The sequence below is a fragment of the Musca autumnalis genome, unplaced genomic scaffold (genome assembly GCF_047663935.1).
Source record: "Musca autumnalis isolate F117 unplaced genomic scaffold, ASM4766393v1 scaffold_5, whole genome shotgun sequence".
Lineage (NCBI taxonomy): Eukaryota > Metazoa > Arthropoda > Insecta > Diptera > Muscidae > Musca > Musca autumnalis.
In genome coordinates, this window is record NW_027412088.1 from 144,142,626 (window position 1) to 144,161,312 (window position 18,687).

Consider the following 18,687-nt stretch of genomic DNA (forward strand, 5'->3'; position numbering starts at 1 on the left):
TAATAATAATAATAATAATAATAATAATAATAATAACAATAATAATAAAAAAAATCATAATAATTTAAAAATTATTAAATTATTTATATTTAAGAATTCAAAGAAAATTTCTTCTTTTAGAGAACAGTCTCCTAACAAAGGAAACCTTTTCTAAACGGCCTATTATATCGACAAACCTATGCAACAATTTAATATCAGACATTTCTAAGAAATGTCTGAACTATTAAAGTCTATTAGTACAAGTTTTGCTCGGTTCTGCAAAAATCTACAATTTTTGATTTTTTTATAAATTTATGAAAGAAAACATTGACTGGCAAGAAAAAAACATCAGTTATATCATTCACAACAGTTGAACAGTTGAAATATCTGAACTATTAAAGATGGTATTGTAGATCCCATTCGAAACTTATTATTATTATTATTTGCTTCATGCATAAATATCTGAATGAATATTTTTTATCACAATGATATTCATACATAATATGATTTTACATATGATTTCTAATCTGAACTTCTCAGAGTAGTATTATCAAGTCTGATCTGAATTATTCTGAGGGTATCTTCTTACAAATGTTCTAAATAAACTATTTTTTGCTTATTTTCTAAACTAGATCTTTTTCGACAGATTTCAGACTAGTCTGTATGAATTCTGGTAAAAATAAAAAATTAAAACAACGACTATGGGATTAAGCCTGACTATTTTGAAAACAAACAGGGAATATACATTTTGACTAATGTCTGGTAATTAAGATTGAATATTAAAGACTATGATCCCAATTTTTGCATATGTGCAGGAGTTCTGAATGTCAGCTGAATGTTGAACCTCGGACAACGATCTGAATTCTTGCAATAGTCATGTTTTGTTCCAAGAGTTTTGCATTGCATTTGATGACCCACTCCAAGTCTCATTGCAAGGTGTAACTAAAGAAACCCAAGAAAAGAAGCACAAGAAACCGTTCATTCCGGGGTCCAAAGAGAACTCATTTCATTTTTAAATTCTTAACTCTAAAAGTTTACAAATTAAACTAAACATAAATAGACACACATTTACCAATTCACGCAAAATGCATGAAGATGATATTGAATACATAATTTTAGTTCCTAAAAAATCTTTTCCTTTGATGATTACAAACTCTGTCTGCCGCAATTTATCGAACATCAGACATTTCTGCACAATGTCTGATTTTATCAGAAACAGGACTGAACAAAATCGGAAAGGATAAATAATAAAATATTCAATAAAATATTTTAACATCACATCAAACATTTCTAGCAAATGTCCGAACTTAACAGTAACGTAGTAAAAAGGAATAGAAATACAATAATAAACTTCCCCTCATGTGAAGAATTCGAGTGGAATTCGACACTATATGAGCTCACCATTTGGTAAAGTTTCACAAAAATTTGAATATGAATCATGATTGTCAGTACGTCGAACTTATCGCTTTCTTGAGACTGTTTGGTTCGAAAACGCATGTCAACATTACGCCGAAGCATTCAATCGCCATCAATCAACATAGGTCTAAATTTTATCATTTTCTGAGCCTCAGAGAAATGTAGAAGGATCATCGTCCCCTCAAGTAAATATTTCAAGTTGAATTCTGCGCTATATGAGGTCACAATTTGGCAAAAATATTAATCTCAACCTGGATCGTGAAAACATCAAACTCAACGCTCTCTTGAATATGAATCATGATTGCCAATACGTGGAACTTATCGCTTTCTTGAGACTGTTTGGTTCGAAAATGCATGTCAATATTACGCCGAAGCATTCAATCGCCATCATTTTCTGAGCCTCAGAGAAATGTAGAAGGATCATCGTCCCCTCAAGTAAATATTTCAAGTTGAATTCTGCGCTATATGAGGTCACAATTTGGCAAAAATATTAATCTCAACCTGGATTGTAAAAACAAAGAACTCAACGCTCTCTTGAGAGCGTGGAATGTAGTTTTGACAAATCCCATAGGATTTTTTTGTTTTGTTTTCCAGGTTCTTTAACATACATGACGATGTTTATATTGAGGCACGCGTGACACGAGTCACGATGAATATACGACTTCACTGATAAATATCTAGCTACGATTTTCTTCAATGGTCTTAGTTAAATTTTTATTTATTCAGTTCTAAAAGACAACTAGTCTTACGTTGTTCTTTAGGTCAGAAGGCAACCAATTTCACGATCTTAACCAGACAATTTAACTTCCGAAACGAACAGTTTCCGGTATATGACCACTTTATTTTGGCCTTTTTTATGGTTTGTATGTTTATATTCCTTCGCTGAAATAATAAAACAATTATGCTACATTCATGGATATAACATAAATCATCTAACGCATACGGTTAATATCAGACATTTCTGATCACTTCAGAAATCAATAACTAAACTGGATGAACTAAAGAAAGTAGGCAAACTGGATATCGTTTCGATCGTTCATTTCATAGAATAGTTCTTTTGGACAAATTCATTGGGGAACGCCCATGGTACAATAATTAACAGGTAGAAGCAAGTGCCTGCTGACTTGATCTTGCCATAATACTGGTGTCAAATTCCATACGACATTTTGTATTCATTCTTCTAATTTGGGTGTACATTAGGGATATTTATTTTTTCAGAGCAAAAATACTTTTTAAAAAACTATTTCTAATGAATATCTTCGATGGTAAAACAGAATGACTTTTCTCATATTAATTATATGAAACCTCCTTCGGGCCCGAACGACCTGCCGCACATAGTAACACCATTTATTTTTAATAAATATAGCTGACATTTTGCTGAGGGATTTTAACCATCGCCCAAGACGGGCATTACTACACCCAACTCCACACTGTAGTCTTGTATATTATGTACATTTTGGTGTCATTGCGAGCTTTTGTGTCATTTGTCTGAACATATATCTATCCGCAGGTCGCATTTTTTGAAAGACTTTGCTCTCGAATACATTTTAATAAGATATACAAATATGTTCCACCAGTATGTGATTCAGCTCAGAACAAAAAATAGAAGGCGGTACCGCCTTCTCTCCATCGCGAAACAATTTTTAGCTTCGAAACTATTTAGGTATTTTTTGTTCTGAGCTGAATCACATATTGGTGGAACATATTTGTATATCTTATTAAAACGTATTCGAGAGCAAAGTCTTTCAAAAAATGCGACCTGCGGATATGGTAATATAAATAATGTTTTTATGTTTTGTTAACAAATACCATTGACACTAGTATTACTTACAACAACAAATTTCTATGTGATTGTTGTATCGATTGTTGTACAACAACACTTGATTCTACCTGTTAATTATTGTGCCATGGGGAACGCCGCAGCTTTATACCCTAGACAGACGACAGCGTTAATTTGCATTAACTGCCTTAATTGAAATTAATTCGTGCATTATCCACATTCTTAATACACAAATTCAAACTGAATTTAATGCGCATTTAGGTATTTCAATATGGCAATACCGTAAAAGAGAACCCATATTCATATGAGGGAGAGAGCATATTCATGCTCTGAGACACACGGAAAATAAAAAATTACAGTGCAAACAACAAAAAAACAGCAATCAGCTGTTTCGTAAATGCAGAAACTTTCGTCAGTCAAGGTAAAATTAAATGCAGATCTTAATGCAAATTAACGCTGCCGACTGTCTAGGGTATTAGTGGTATTAGTTCAAACATTCATAATTTCAGTAGGTTGTTGCATTAGCTAATAATGGGCCTGTAAAATTCTGTCATGCATTTGGTTCTTCTACATGCTATTGTATTTCAATAATTTTGGAAACACCCTGTTGATTTAATGATTTTTGTATTAATTTTAAAAACGGTATATCGTATTTAGATCATTCGTTCTAGGGATACGTAACAAAAACGTACAAATCGTTGTCGACTATTAACTGTGCGAAAACCGGATAATCGATTATTCCTTATCGACTTTCAGAAGACGGAGTGAACTATTATTCGTAGTCAACCATCAGTCGTAGTCTATCATTATTCGTAGTCGACTATTAATCGTCATCGACTATTAGTCGTAGTTGACTATTGGGTGTGCTAAAATCGCGTAATCAAAGGTACTTTTTTGTATACATATAACCATCACGGATAGCATCAACGAAAATGGTCGATTATAATCGGTTTTCGGCGGTTAACGATTAATCGAAAGTCGACTTTTAGGACACTCTCAAATAATCGACTAACCGAAAATCGAGTTTTAAGTTTTTCACAAAAACCGAATAATCGAAAAACCGATTATTGATTTCACTGCGTATCCCTAATTCGTTCACAATTTCAGTGAAGCTCAGTCGCTAATCTGTCAGATTTTCTATAATTTGCTCATTAGTTTAGTGTATGACTTTGGCAGAACTAGTTCAATAGTTCATATCAATAAATAGTACAGTTCAATTCGTTCACTCGAAAACTATGCAACCCAACCCAGCAAAACCAAATGGAAGTGGTTGGATTGAAGTTGTGCTTTTACTCTTGCTTTGGAATGATAAAAAATGAACTCACGAAAATTCGATTCCGAAGAATTGGTGAAACTGTTATTCCAAGAAGATATGAAATTTCCATTACAAAAATGGTTGGAGTATGATATACACTTTACACTCTTCTATCACTTAAATATCAAGATCAGTTACTACATGTAGTTCAATACGTTTAGATTCATTCCTTGTGAGGGAATAAATCATAAGCGATTATATGGAGAATATCAATCTCAGATGACTTTAAAACCAAAAAATTATGTATAATGGCGTGATACTGAAAGTGTTAACATTTACCCCTAAAATCTCCCAGGCTTTAGAAATATATGTAGACTGATCGATAAAACTCTGCTACTCTATATGGCAGTAGTACCATAAACCAAATAATATAGATTATCTACTAATATTCATATAGCGACCCTAAATACCCTATAATAGGTTCGCTAAAACAAGCACTACAAACACATATTGGTAGAATATCTAAATTGTTAAACTAGCCTGTGCTTGAAAAGTTGTAAAAAAATATTGTCTATGACTAACCACATTTATAACATTTAACTAATAATAATTTTTCTTCATTTCATTTTTCCTCCCAAATATCATTTTTTTAGAAACGAAGCCGGCCCAAAACAACTCCAACAACAAAGTGGCGCAGGATTCACAGCCTACGATACTATGGCAGTGTAATTTGTAAATTAGCTTAAGTGATGATAAGCAAAGCTAAGTATGCAAAGAAACACCTCATAATCATCATCAATGAATGAATGAAAGAAGTCAGTCATAAATCAGTCAAGCACAGTAAAGAAAAAAAATAAAATATTCAAAACACCATCACTCATGGCAAACAAATTTTTGTGAAACCAAAACAAAACTTTGCCACTACGAAACAGACACACACAATTTGACTTAAACCAAAATTTGAGTGATTTATACGAAAAAATACTATTTAAAATTACAAAAAAAATAAGGAAACCAAAAAGAACACACACACTCAAACACATACATACGATTTTCTTTCTTGGAATGAAATGATGTTTTGTTGCGGGGGAAAAAGTTAAGCGGTTGTCTTACCTTTAACAATTTTTCCCCCTAGGCAAAGAATTGTGCGAAAGTTTAGCAGACTAAAATACACAGACACACACAGACACAAAAACCAAAATAACGAAAAACAACATACATACATATATAAGAATTAAGGAAAAAACTTTGCATTTTTTAAACTATATAAAAAACATACATATATATACATATAACTTATATTTAAAAAGATTATAAAAAAACAAAAGATTTTTTTAATGTATAAGTGTATTTTGATGGAAACAAACAAACGATATAAATTATTATTGGAAAGAAAGCAAAGTGAGAAACATGAAAGGAAGTAAGAAAAAAATAATACAAAAAAGAGAAACTATTGAAGGAGACAGAAATGCAAACAATTATAAGAGAAATAATCAGGAACATATGGAACACCACAGCAATACAGACTCATATAAAACAGAAAAAAATCACATATTTTAGTATAACAGTATAAGAAAATAATTTAAAACTGAAATTAAAACAGAAAAAACAATGTTCAGGATTGTAAATGGCAATGGCTAGTTAAGGAAGTAAAATGTTTTCTACATAATAAATCTCTGGCGAATATGAAAAATCTTAGAAATTTTAGAAAACTAAAATGATGTAGAATCCACAACCTTCTGATCTTGATTGTCTATAACAAAATGCCAACAGCAACGGAATGAAATTATGAATCCCTTAAGCGAAGTCAATAACTAAACTGGAAGAACTAAAGAAACTAGATAAACAAAAGCAGAATATCGTTCCAATGGTATCGTCCAATGGAATAGTTCTTTTTAACATATTCCTTCTGAAACGACACAACTAGTTCAAACATTCGTAATTTCAGTCGGTTGGTGTATTAGCTAAAAACCGTGTTTGTAAACCTTGGTCCATCTTTTGGTTCTTGAAGTTATTAAAAAGTCATATTAATTAGTAATCCGCAGTTATTTTAACGATTTTTATATTTCCAGTAGAGTTGTGTAGTTCCGGAACGAACTAGGGAAATGTAGTGAAATGCAATAATCGGTTTTTCGATTATTCGGTTTTAGTTCAAAACTTAAAACTCGATTTTCGGTTAATCGATTTTTTAAGAGTGTTCCAAAAGTCGACTTTCGATTTTTCATTAACAACCGAAAACTGGTTGTAATCGATTATAATCGACCGTTTCCATGTAGTACATATGTTTACAAAAGTATCGTCGACTAAGCGGTTTTAGTCAACAACGACTAATAGCCGACAACGACTAGTAGGCGACAACGACTAATGGACGACTCCGTTTTTCAAAAGTCGTTTATGAATAATCGATTATGCGGTTTTCGCACAGCCAATAGTCGACTACGATTTAAGTCTTTTTACGACTAAAAATAGATTAAACGGTTAACCGAAATCGATTTTACTTATCCCTAGAACGAACTAGTTTCAAGGAACTATTCCGGACAAGGAACTATTGGAACTATATCCATCTCTTGCGTTTATATAGTTCCTTTCGTTCTTCTCGTTCCTTTAACGTTGCTGTTTAGTCGCTGCAATTTTTTTATTTTTATGTCAATTCATCCACCAAAACATTAAAACATTTAGGTCTCGGAACTATTTGGAACGAAGGAAATAAAAGGAACTATAAAAAAGGGAAAGATTCGTGAACTATTTCGCTCTCGGAACTATTGGGAACCAAAAAAACTATGAAAACAAAGATTTGTTGAACTATATCTGTCTCGGAACTATTTGGAACTTTATTAAGGAACTAGTTCCTTTTGGGAAAAGGAACCTCCGGGGAACTAGATTGCCTAACTCTATTTTCCAGACTTTAAACAACTTCTTTCACCATTTCATTAAAACTTAGTCGGTCATCTGTCAGAATTTCTATTATCCGCTCAATAGATCGTATCTGTGAATCGTTCAACTATTTCGTTCGAAAACAAATTAATGGCCTGTTTCACTAAGACGATTCAAATGCAGACATGTCGTACTGAGTTCTGACAGAATTATGACTAAAATTTAATAAATGAAGCGTTATTTCGAATTGAAGTACTTATTCCCAAATTCCTCTAAAAATAAATAGTTCAATTACTAAAGAAAACTCATTTTTGCAGACATGTCGTACTGAATTCTGAAAGAATTCTGAACTAAAATTTAATAAATGTTTTAAGCGTTATTTCAAATTGTTTTCCATTCTTATAATTTAAATTATTCCGGTAATTTTAATAGGACATTAAAAGTAAATACTCACCATGCACAGTGGTCCCACTTGTATGGAAAAGAGTGCCAAAAATAGTTCTAATACAGCTACCGCCTCCAAATTTTAAACATATGTTTACAACAAGCCAAAAAGATAGAAAACCATTTTTAATGGATATAGGTCCACATTTCGGTATAGCTCCCATAGAAAGATACCGCCCGATTTGTGGTATTTTGACGATTTTGGCCAAATTAACCAACCGATTTGGATGTTATTTTGTATTTTGGGTTCTGAGTGAATAAACTACAACCCTGCAAAAAATATTCAATGTAGGTCCACGTTTATGTATAGCCGCCATATAAATGTACCCTCAGATTTTCGGTATTTTGACAATTTTAGCGAAATTTTCCAACTGATTTGGCTGTAATTTGGCATTTTGAGTTATGAGTGAACCAAATACCTCTATGCAAAAAATGGTCAATATCGGTCTACGTTTGGGAATAGCCCCCATATAAACGTACCTCCCGATTTTCGGAATTTTGACGATTTTACCCACATTTTCCAACCGATTTGGCTGTAATTTTGCATTTTGAGTTCTGAGTGAACAAAATACCTCCTTGCCAAAAATGTTCAGTATAGGTCCAAGTTTAGGAATAGCTCCCATATAAACTTACCTCCCAATTTTCGGAATTTTGACGATTTCACGGGCGTGGTATAAGTGGTTTAACATAGCGGGTGGCAGATGGGGGCAGCTGGACTTTTTTTAGTCGTAAACTAGAGACTTTTCCCTGCATTCTAAAAAAAATTTCGAAACTCACAAATGCTCACAACATTAGTAAAACTCAACCTAAATTAATAGTAATTATATTAAAAATAGCAGAAAAAGTCATTTATTAAGAATTTATTTTTAATGAAGTTAGAAAACGAATTATGAATTTGTTTTTTCGTAAAAATATTGCCAATGCCATCGCCTATAAGTTTCATTTTGAAAATTGCACATTTACCTCTCCAATTTTTTATAATTTTACTCATAAACTACGAATGCTTTGCGGAAGTATTTTTCGTTTTTAAGGGCTCACATACAAATCACAACTTCTTTGACTTAACTTGGCGTATAACCGCTGTTAATTTACAAAAATAAGGCTGGATGTTAAAAATTTGATATGTTTAGAGAATATTTATTTCAATCGCAATACGATTTGTCGCCATCACTTTTTCGATTTTTGTCCACGGGCGGAACCACTGTGCCATGGTAGCCAGAAATGAAATCTTATATTTGCAGATATGTCGTTCGCAATTCTGACAGAGTTCTGAATTAAAATATGATAATACCATGAGGAGTTATTTCAAAGTTTTTTTTTCATACTTAATATTTTTACTTGTCAGTTGATACTGAAAAACTAAATCCTCATCATGATAGTTGGATTTTCATTATAACCAAAAAAGTGGGATCTGTAAAAAATTCTGTAATTTGTTCGAAATTAAATTTTCTTATCGACATCTGACGAATTCGGACAAAATTTTATACAAATCAAATTTGTCACTGTAATTTTGTTCCTATAATTTCCCGGGATGTAACGAATTCTTATCAGATCTGATATTAAGATCTCATTGGTATACTCAGGTGATATTCCGCATGATTAGGAATAACTTGCAGTTTATTCCTGCCGACATGTCATTTCCAAAACTAGAATCTGACGAAATCCTGAAGCATTTTTTATAAATATTGCGTAATGTATTCTAACAAGACCCGAGCTGCTATTCTGAAAGTTTTCTTATAAATTTTACCGACATATTCTCTTGTGCCAGACATTGAAAATAACACAAGAAAAATTTCTGGTTTTTGGGAGAGAGCGAAGGTGAAGCAGTTCCCTTTCTCCCTTCTTACCCATAAAGACAAAACATTTTCATGGAAATTTTCTTAGTCTGGCACAAGACATTGTTACCGATTTTCACAGACATAGAAACTGCTTACTTCATATTAAGTATATTTATTTGTCCGTTGAAGTCGAAACATTTCAGTTTAAGACACGCCGATATGTCGTTTAAAATCTGAAAGAACTTAAAACTAAAACTGATAAATTCCCAAAGTATTAGACCATATATTTTAAACGAAATGTCATAATGAATTCTGACAAAAATCTTAAGAAAAATCTCATCAAATTGTGAGTTGCTATTCTGAGGGTTTCCATATACTCTTGTGCCAGACATTGAAAATAACACATGAAAATTTTTTAGCTTTTAGAAGAGAGAGAGAGAGTAAGTGAAGGAGCTCCCTTACTCCTTTCTTACCCAAAAACACAAAACATTTTCATGATAATTTTCATGGTCTGGCACAAGACATTTTTAAATTCTGACAAATTTTAAAACTATAAGCCCGTTTTTAATTGGGGGTGTCTTTTTACTTACTAAATGTTCCTGAAACATTTTTTCAGCAACTTTTCCTTTATACAACTGTCAAAATCTGCAACATTAGTAATAATTATTACAAATTATCACGTAAAAAGACACAGCTATTATAGCTTTTTGCAGGGTAAACCTTCTTTATGAGGATTTGTTTGAAATATAAGCAATGAAATTGACATTTGAAACCCAGTGGGTTTGCTAAATCCGGTTATATATAAACGTACTATATTATCGGACCTAATTCTTAGGTATCATTCGGATACTCCATATTAAATATTGGTATTTGTCTGCAAAAGCTAAAATTCTGCATGATGATGATATCGACATGTCTTTGCAAAATCTGCAAGAATTTGAAACTAATATCTGATGAAATTCTGAAGGGTTTTACCTGCAGACATATGGTTCCGACTCCTGCATGAATTTGAAACTAAAATCTAATGAAATTCTGAAGTGTTTCTTCCATATATTTTAACGAAATTTCGCAATGAAATCTGGCAGAATTCTAAACTAAAATTTTATCAAAGTCTGAGTTGTCATTCTGATGTGGTTTTCCCTATATTTCACAGACATGTAGTAACGAATTCGGAAAGGTGTCTAAACCAGAATTTGTCAATACTCAATATATTTTCATTGCCTGCTGATGACAAAAAGATGCAAATAGTTCCTGCTGAAATGTCGAAAATGAAATCTAATGAAATTCTGAAAGGGAATTTCATATATTTTGCCGACATGTGAAGGTAAATTCGGACCGACTTGTAATCTAAAATCTGATAAAATTCTGGGTTGTTATTAAGAAGTATTTTTCAATATTTTTACCGACATGTTGTAACGAATTCTGATAGATTTCTCGATTCTAAGGTGCCATCGAATGTATTTTCCGTAATAAATATTTTTATTTGACTGCCGAAGCAGAAATACACCCTGAAGATAATGAATAGATTTCTACTGGTCAGCTTTGTCATTGCAACATAGGCCTATTAATCAGGCGTTACATGTTTCATGTAATATGTGACCAGAAGTACTGAAAATATCTAAAAATTTAAACAAACGCTCTACTTCCTCAACTAGTTTTGTCTTCAATGTTGAACATTGTTTTGAACCAAGCACAAACAATTCAAATTTTAGATTTCATTTATAATTTTTATATAAAACTATTTTTTTTTGTATTATTTTTTTATTTTTCAAAGAATATTAAGAGTAAAATTATGTTATAAAAAAGAATCTCAACGATATATATGTATGTAGAAATAAAGGTAAAGAAAGAAAAAAAAACAAACAACGTTATAAACACATTTATACGAGAGAGAAAAAGTCATTATTAATATTTCTTTTGTTTTAATTAAATTATATTATTTGCCATTTACTTTTTTCTGCAAAGAGTTTTCTAAAGAAAACCCAAGACCCCCCACTTAGTTATAAGAAAATAAAAAAAACAACATTTTAGTTTAAAACAAAAATAATTTTTATTTTATAACAAAACTACTTTTATTATGGATCCTATTAATATAATTTCGAAATAAAAAAGAAACAAGATAGAATTTTAATAATTATTTTTTGGTAATATTTAAGATTGTGATGTTTATAATTTAGTCATTATGATAATGTTTGTAAACAATATATTTTTTTGTATGTAACTCTTAGGTGACACACACAGCAAACAGGTTCTACAAAACTAAACAATACAATACACAGAAAACATTTAATTAATGTTTTTTTAATATTTAATTTTTGTAAAAATTATTTAAACAGTGCTTCCCCCTCGAAATTCACAGACCAACCGATCAATACACACAACACAGTAGTATACTTTTAATAACATCACTTTCATTTTGTATTATACATTGGTATTACTCATATTTCTTTACGATAATTTACTTTTATTATTGGTATATACATACATTTTTTATTTTTTAATTAAAAGCTTTAATGATTTTGCCCCTTCGCCCTTACCCCACACTTTGATTTGTAATATATGATTCTTTGTGTCGTATTCTATTTCTTTTGTTTTTTTTTTTTTGAAAATTCTTTATATTTATTTTTAATTTAATTTAAAGTGAAATTTTTCTTCACTTTATTTCTTGTAACAAAAAGACCCAAAATTATTTATAATTTATCATGTGTTTTATTTTATATTTTTAGTTTTTTGATTTTAATTTTTTAAATATAAACGAAGTTTAAAATTTTTAAATTATTTTGTTTTATTTGTGGTGTTATTATTTTTTTAAATAATATTTTTTTGTATAAAGGTTTGTATGAAGTTTGGTTTTAAGTTGATTTCAAAAGGGTGGACTATATTACAAAAGGGTGGACTATCTTTGAACAAGGAACTTAGATTTGTACAAAACTCGGTAAATATTTTCCACCCAAGAATAAAATCTGGACCATTCGGGATTGTGGATTCAGGACTAAGTAAGTAGTTTGCTTGGAGAAATTAAAGTCAGATAAATTTCTCACCTATCATCCTGATGGGTTTTCCATATTTTTACCGTCATGTAATGAAATCGAATCAGATATAATCCTACGGTCTCATCCGTATTCTCGGCTGAGGCCGACATGTCGTTTCGAAATCTGGAAGAATTTGTAACTTAAATCTGATCAAATTCTGAGTTGTATTTCTAAAGGGGGTTTTCATATATTTTCCCGGCACGTCGTAATGGAACTAACCTTGGATGGAGTTCTAAATCAAATAACTATTTTAGCCGACATTTCGTACTAAATTCTCACAGAAATCTTATCAAGAATCTGGCAAAATTGTGTTGTTTTCAACCAGCTACGAATCTAAGCTGCAAGAAAGTAGTGATCCGAGTTCCGTTCGTTTTAGTTTCTTGTATCTTAAACTGGACTTGTAACGGTCATATAGCTATTTTGAATTTAGTTCTGCTAACCGCAATGACTATCTGCCTCATTCCGTTGTCTGATATTTCACTAAGGAGGCATTTGGACCAAATATATTCTTCTTTTTCAATTTTGCTTTAATATAACCTGAGCAAAATATATTGTTGATCTGCCTACTGTTGCCTTCGATCGAGACTTATTTGCGCCCAATGGTAAATTCATGCCTTGTTTCATGGCAGCTACGATCGCTCTTTCATGCTGTAGTATCGGCCAGGGACGTAGCCAGAAATGCATCTATACACCATTCGTTGGCTACGTCTGTGGTATCGACCATATACTTTCCAATATATATGTCAGTGCATACACTACAGCTTCTCTTTGAAAATTGTATATTCCAGGCCCAAGTTTGTAGATCATGGCCCCACTAAATTGTTTACTGCCGCCGTTGTTGTTGTTATAGTAACGCCAATATATTCATATCTTTTCCAGTCTTCAGGTCGGACTTGTGGCGGGTTTGAATATTATTCCACTTTGTAGGGCTGACGTTTGCTTACCACACTGGAACGAACTGGGTATAGTTAAGGCGACATTCGATTAATCTACTTTTTGCAGTCAAAAGTCCAAAAATCGTAACCGACTTTTGTCTGGAGGGAAAATCGCATAATCGATTATTTCGTGATCGAGTTTGCCCATAAATTCTTGACTTGGCCGTTTTACAGTTTCAAAAGGAAACTCGAAAATAGTCGATTATAATCGATTTTCGGCTGTTATGAAAGAATCGAAAGTCGAGTTTTAAGACAACTGAAATAATCGCCAGACCAAAATCGTTAAGTCGAAAAATCGATTATTGCTTCCCATTATCTATCCCTAGAACGAACCGCATTGCTTACCATAGACCGGTCAGAGACTTGAGGGCCCTGTTCCCACTTCTGATTTTGTCGCAAATAGCTGCGACTTAGCATAAACGTAAGATCTTGGGAGAGGTATTGGTTGGAATCAGAACACCATCGACCGATATGTTCAGGGAGAGCCTCATTTTAGCCGCCCAGGTGATGGAATCTACTGCCAATTTAGAGGTGGAAGAACTTCATAGGTCAGCTATTTAGACGTTTACCCATATGTCATCGACGATAAGAACCTACGCCAAAATCGTAGAACATCCGTCTGGAGAGCATGAAATTTTAGAAAGGTGGAGGGTAAACATTTGTGCTTACGTTAGCCCGCCTTTAAGGGACTCCCGCTTTCACTCCGCTGGCCTTGGAGTTCTTATTATTGAGTTAATTATCCAAAGTTTTAAATACGGCTGGAGAGAAGTCTTTTTTATGTCCCCGAACAGCTTGGCTTTATCGAAGGACTTCTATAGGTCAAGATCCACCATAATTTTTCGGTCGCACGGCCTGTACTAGACTGATATGAGTGTATATGACATGCCGCTGTGGTACTGTGGATTTTCCGGAATCCAAAATGATGTTGGGGAACTGAAAAATTGTTTCTCATCAAGAGGGGTGGCATAGTGTCTGTAGTATCTTCGCCACTGGCGAGAGGAGGTTAAACGTAGAGTACGATTCGCCTCTCCTTGTCTGGCTTCAGAAGCGGGTAACTTTCCAGGCTTCGGGTATAATATGGATGGCTAATGTAAAATTGAGGACACTTGAGGACAAGTATCGCACGCGTGGTTTTCGAGAACTCGCTATCTGAGGTGACAGCGGCCTGTGACAACAAGCTGAGATGGTGTTTGCAGTTAAGATTAAATCTTAGAAGGCATCGGCAAACACAATATCCTCCGAACTCGACGGCTTTCTTCTGAAACACACATATGGGAATCATAGACCACAGGTGACTACGAGTTGGTGGCTTACAAAATCAGACTCTCGGGGAAAGCTACGCTCAGATTTACACGAGTGGCCCTTGAAAACACACACTCGGCTAACTTAAACACCGATTGGAGCGAGTGGTTTACGACCACACACTCCCGGGAAACCTTTACCACGCGTTGTTACGAGTGGCTTTGGGAAGACACACTCTCAGGGCTTTAATATGCCTACACTCTTTTCGTTGCTGGGGATTGCTGTTGTCACCCTACTCCCTGTCAAGATGTAGCAACCGGTTTTGAAGTGTTCGGTAGGCAGCCGAGTTATTACTGTTACGACCTCATTTCGGCAGGGTGACAAACACTCAATGCCGTCGTTTGGGATTGGTTCTGGTTATTTTTATCGCCGTCCATGGTTGGTATCAATAGCTTGATAAAATGATCCTTCCAGATCCAAAGATCCCTCCAGATCAGTTATCAGATTCTTTTCATCATATTTGCAGGAGATTTTGCCTGCACCATACCTTTTACCCTGTTCATTCCAGCACCTGAACTTCTCGAGTTTGATGCATTCTGTCGCCAATGGTTCTGAACAGTTTCATAGACAGCCTACCAGTTCATGTTGCCTTATTGTTCTTCACTCGATTAATTCCTGTCATGACCTTACTTTGGCTAGGCGATATCTTCATCGCTCCCCACGTTTGTTACGAAAATGCTCCTTGCAGATCCTCAGTAAGTTTTCTACAGGAGATTGTACCTGCACCATAACCTTCACTCTCGGCTTTTACTACACACTGTCAAATTTTCGGACTTCATTCTGTTTGCCGAACATATCGAGTTTTTCGCGATCATGTTTTTCCTGTAGTGGGATTCTGTAACTCATTTTTGCTGTTATCGATAATTGTCGGTAAAATTAAAATGCTTATAATTTCGATAATTAATTTGTGCTGATGCGTAATTGATAAACCTGAACTTGCCAACGATGGGACCAAAGATATTTCGCCTCCTAGGCGCCGATAGAATATATACTTTACCTTTCCTTCCATATTTTCGGTTGAGCCGTGGGCGCATATGAGACTGACGTTAAAGAACTGTAATTTTCTACGGATTGTGACAATTCTCTCATCCACAGGAGTGAACATTGAGACCAGGTTGTTAAGTCTCCGATTTATCATAAATCGAACACATAGCTTATGTTTCATTTCATGAAATAATCGCTTATGATCTTTAGGTGGGCCCGATTCCAACGTTTGCAGGATCGTCAACTTTAGAGGGTTTGTTTTTCTATTACGTTAAGCAGTTCCTCGCGGACACCAAGGTCCGCTTAAGACGAAAAAGGGACCAATATAAATCCTTGGCTTTGGCTTTTTCAGTTAGAACCTGTTTTATTTCCACAAAAACGTTCAATTTCATAAATTTATCACTTACTTATTTATATTTTAATTTTAAAACAGAGGTCTTAATATTTATCGCTAAAAAATTTTGTGTGCCATTGAGAAACAACAAACAAATAAAAGACTGATAAAACTATTTTTGTGTCATTGTAAAACAAATTTTGCTCAAAAAGAAACAAACATTTTGAAGAGAAAAACATTTTAATGCGCCAAATATCAACAAGAGCATAAAAAGGAGATATATATTGAGACCTTTTCCCAAAAATTTCTATTTGATTTACATTTCATTTTAGAAAACTCTAGCAGAATATTTGATGATTAATTATTTCTTATAAATAGCTTTGTAATGAAAAAAATAAATAAAAATAAACAAAGAATTATTTCCTTTACCTACTAAAAAAGGAATAATTTACTCCTAAAAGTATGCTTCAAAATTTAACTTAAATGTCTATAATTGGGAATACTTCCGTTAGAAAAGATCATACATATTTATAACGGATTCATCATTTACAGTTTTCAAACAACATTGTCTCCTAAAAGTATGCTTTCAATTTATTCACTGTTAAACAGATAAAGTGTAAGGTTTACACCGTAAACAAAACCTTGTAAAACTTAAAAGTAAAAACTGGTAAAATGACAACATTTACAGGTTGTTGAATGTAGGCTGCTGAGTTTTCATTAAAATCTCTTCGAAATAATCATTTTCGAGTGAACAAATTCAATAAATGATACATACATATAAAGCATTTATTAGAGACATTCTTCTTGGAATATATTTCCTCACTTTTTCACATACAAAATTTTAATAAAAAATAGATGTGTCTTTTTACTTACTAAATGTTGCTGAAACATTTTTTTTTCAACAACTTTTCCTTTATGTTTTTTTTTGTGAAAATTGAACATTACAGAGCTATTATTATTTTTTATTTATTGTTGTTAATTCAAATAATTAAAAATATATTTTTTATTATTATTCATTCAAAATTATTTATTAAAATATTTTCCTATATGTTCTAAACGAATCTCCGTGCATAAATAGTAAACGAAACATATGAAAAACCGAGAGCATTTACTTTTCTTAGTAAGAAAAACGAAAACAAACAGCCATAGAAATAAACATCAAAGTAAAAGAGATAAAAAAGGAAAACAAGTTTGAGAAACCACCTCTAAAAATTAAAAGAAAACATAACATTTATTACTTAAGCAACTAAGAAATAAATAAAAATACATGCATAATTTACATTAATGATATATTTTACAAATTATCACAACTACATAAAATTACATAAATACACACTTTTTTATTAAAACAAATAAAAATATTCATAAAACCAGTAATATTTGTTATATGTTTTAGTTGCATACAAAACAAAAAATAAAAATAAAGAGGCTTTTTATAGTTATTTTGTTTAGAATTAATTACTAATTGAAATAAATTAGCCAACATAAATATAATTTTATAACTAAGAAAATATATTTTTGTGTTTTTTTATAATTTTCTTTTTTTTTAAATATATTAACAAAACCCAAATTTATTACAAAAGTAAAAATATAAATGTAGTGTTGTGAACTATTATATAGATGTATGGCTTAATATAAAATAAACAAAACTCCAAAACATTTATTAAAAAATATATATAACAAACAAATTTAAACAAACAAAACTCATATTACATAAATGTAGACTGTTAAGAGATTCATTGCAAAAAGAAAATATTTGAAAACTAAAATTTACAAATTCCAAATATATTATAAAAATATTTCCATAAATTACCTAAGAAAATAAAACTAATACGCATTACGAAATTTTTCAAAATTATATAAAAATTACAACGTTTCGAACAAAAAATATATTGTAAGCAAAGAAATTTCTTATATTAATAGTTAAATCAATCAAAATCAAAAATATATAAAAATTTGAATAAAGTCTTCAAAGAGAAGTTAATCGAAGAAACTATTGGTTAAAAATTTAATATTTGGCTTAAAAAACTTTTTCATCAAATAAATAAAGCGTATCAAATAGTAAGGAATGAATATATTTATTATAAATTATTTTTCATACTCAACACACATTTTGTGAAAAGATTTGCAAGAAATTGGGCATTTTACTATGTACAAGGGTACAGAATGAATTCGTTTAAATTATGCACCAGTTTGATGTAATCAGTTTTCATGAGAATTTATTGAAAAGGTTTTATATGTCTAAAATGCATGTAAATAAAGATCAATTTATAATTAAATCGAAGTAGGTTAATCACTAAGGATTTTTCAGATTTACAGATTCAAAAGTCTTAAATAATGCGTTCATAACTTATGTCTGCCAATAATTCTTAAAACTACTTAGCATGTTTCTGTTTTTCTCTCGAAATCGTATCTGTCAGCAACGCTTTATTCTTGCCTAATTGAAGCCTAAAGGCCTCGACTAAAGACCAGATTTCAGAATCACATAATGAAAGATTTCAGAATCACATTTGAATTAGGTCGAACTTGGTCTTTAGTCATTTACCAGATATGACTTAAGCAAGAATGCCATGC

General features: G+C 32.1%; 1 protein-coding gene across 36 annotated transcripts in view; it reads left to right on the forward strand.

The window, feature by feature from the left end:
* Window positions 1-5,680, forward strand: part of Dscam1 (Down syndrome cell adhesion molecule 1) — a 255,910-nt gene extending 250,230 nt beyond the window's left edge. For all 36 annotated transcript variants that reach the window (XM_073956048.1, XM_073956049.1, XM_073956059.1 and 33 more), the window contains one exon: window positions 5,084-5,680. In XM_073956048.1, coding sequence (XP_073812149.1) covers window positions 5,084-5,159 — 76 coding nt within the window. In that variant the 3' untranslated portion in view covers window positions 5,160-5,680. The remainder of the gene's footprint in view (window positions 1-5,083) is intronic.
* The last annotated feature ends 13,007 nt before the right edge of the window (window positions 5,681-18,687 follow it).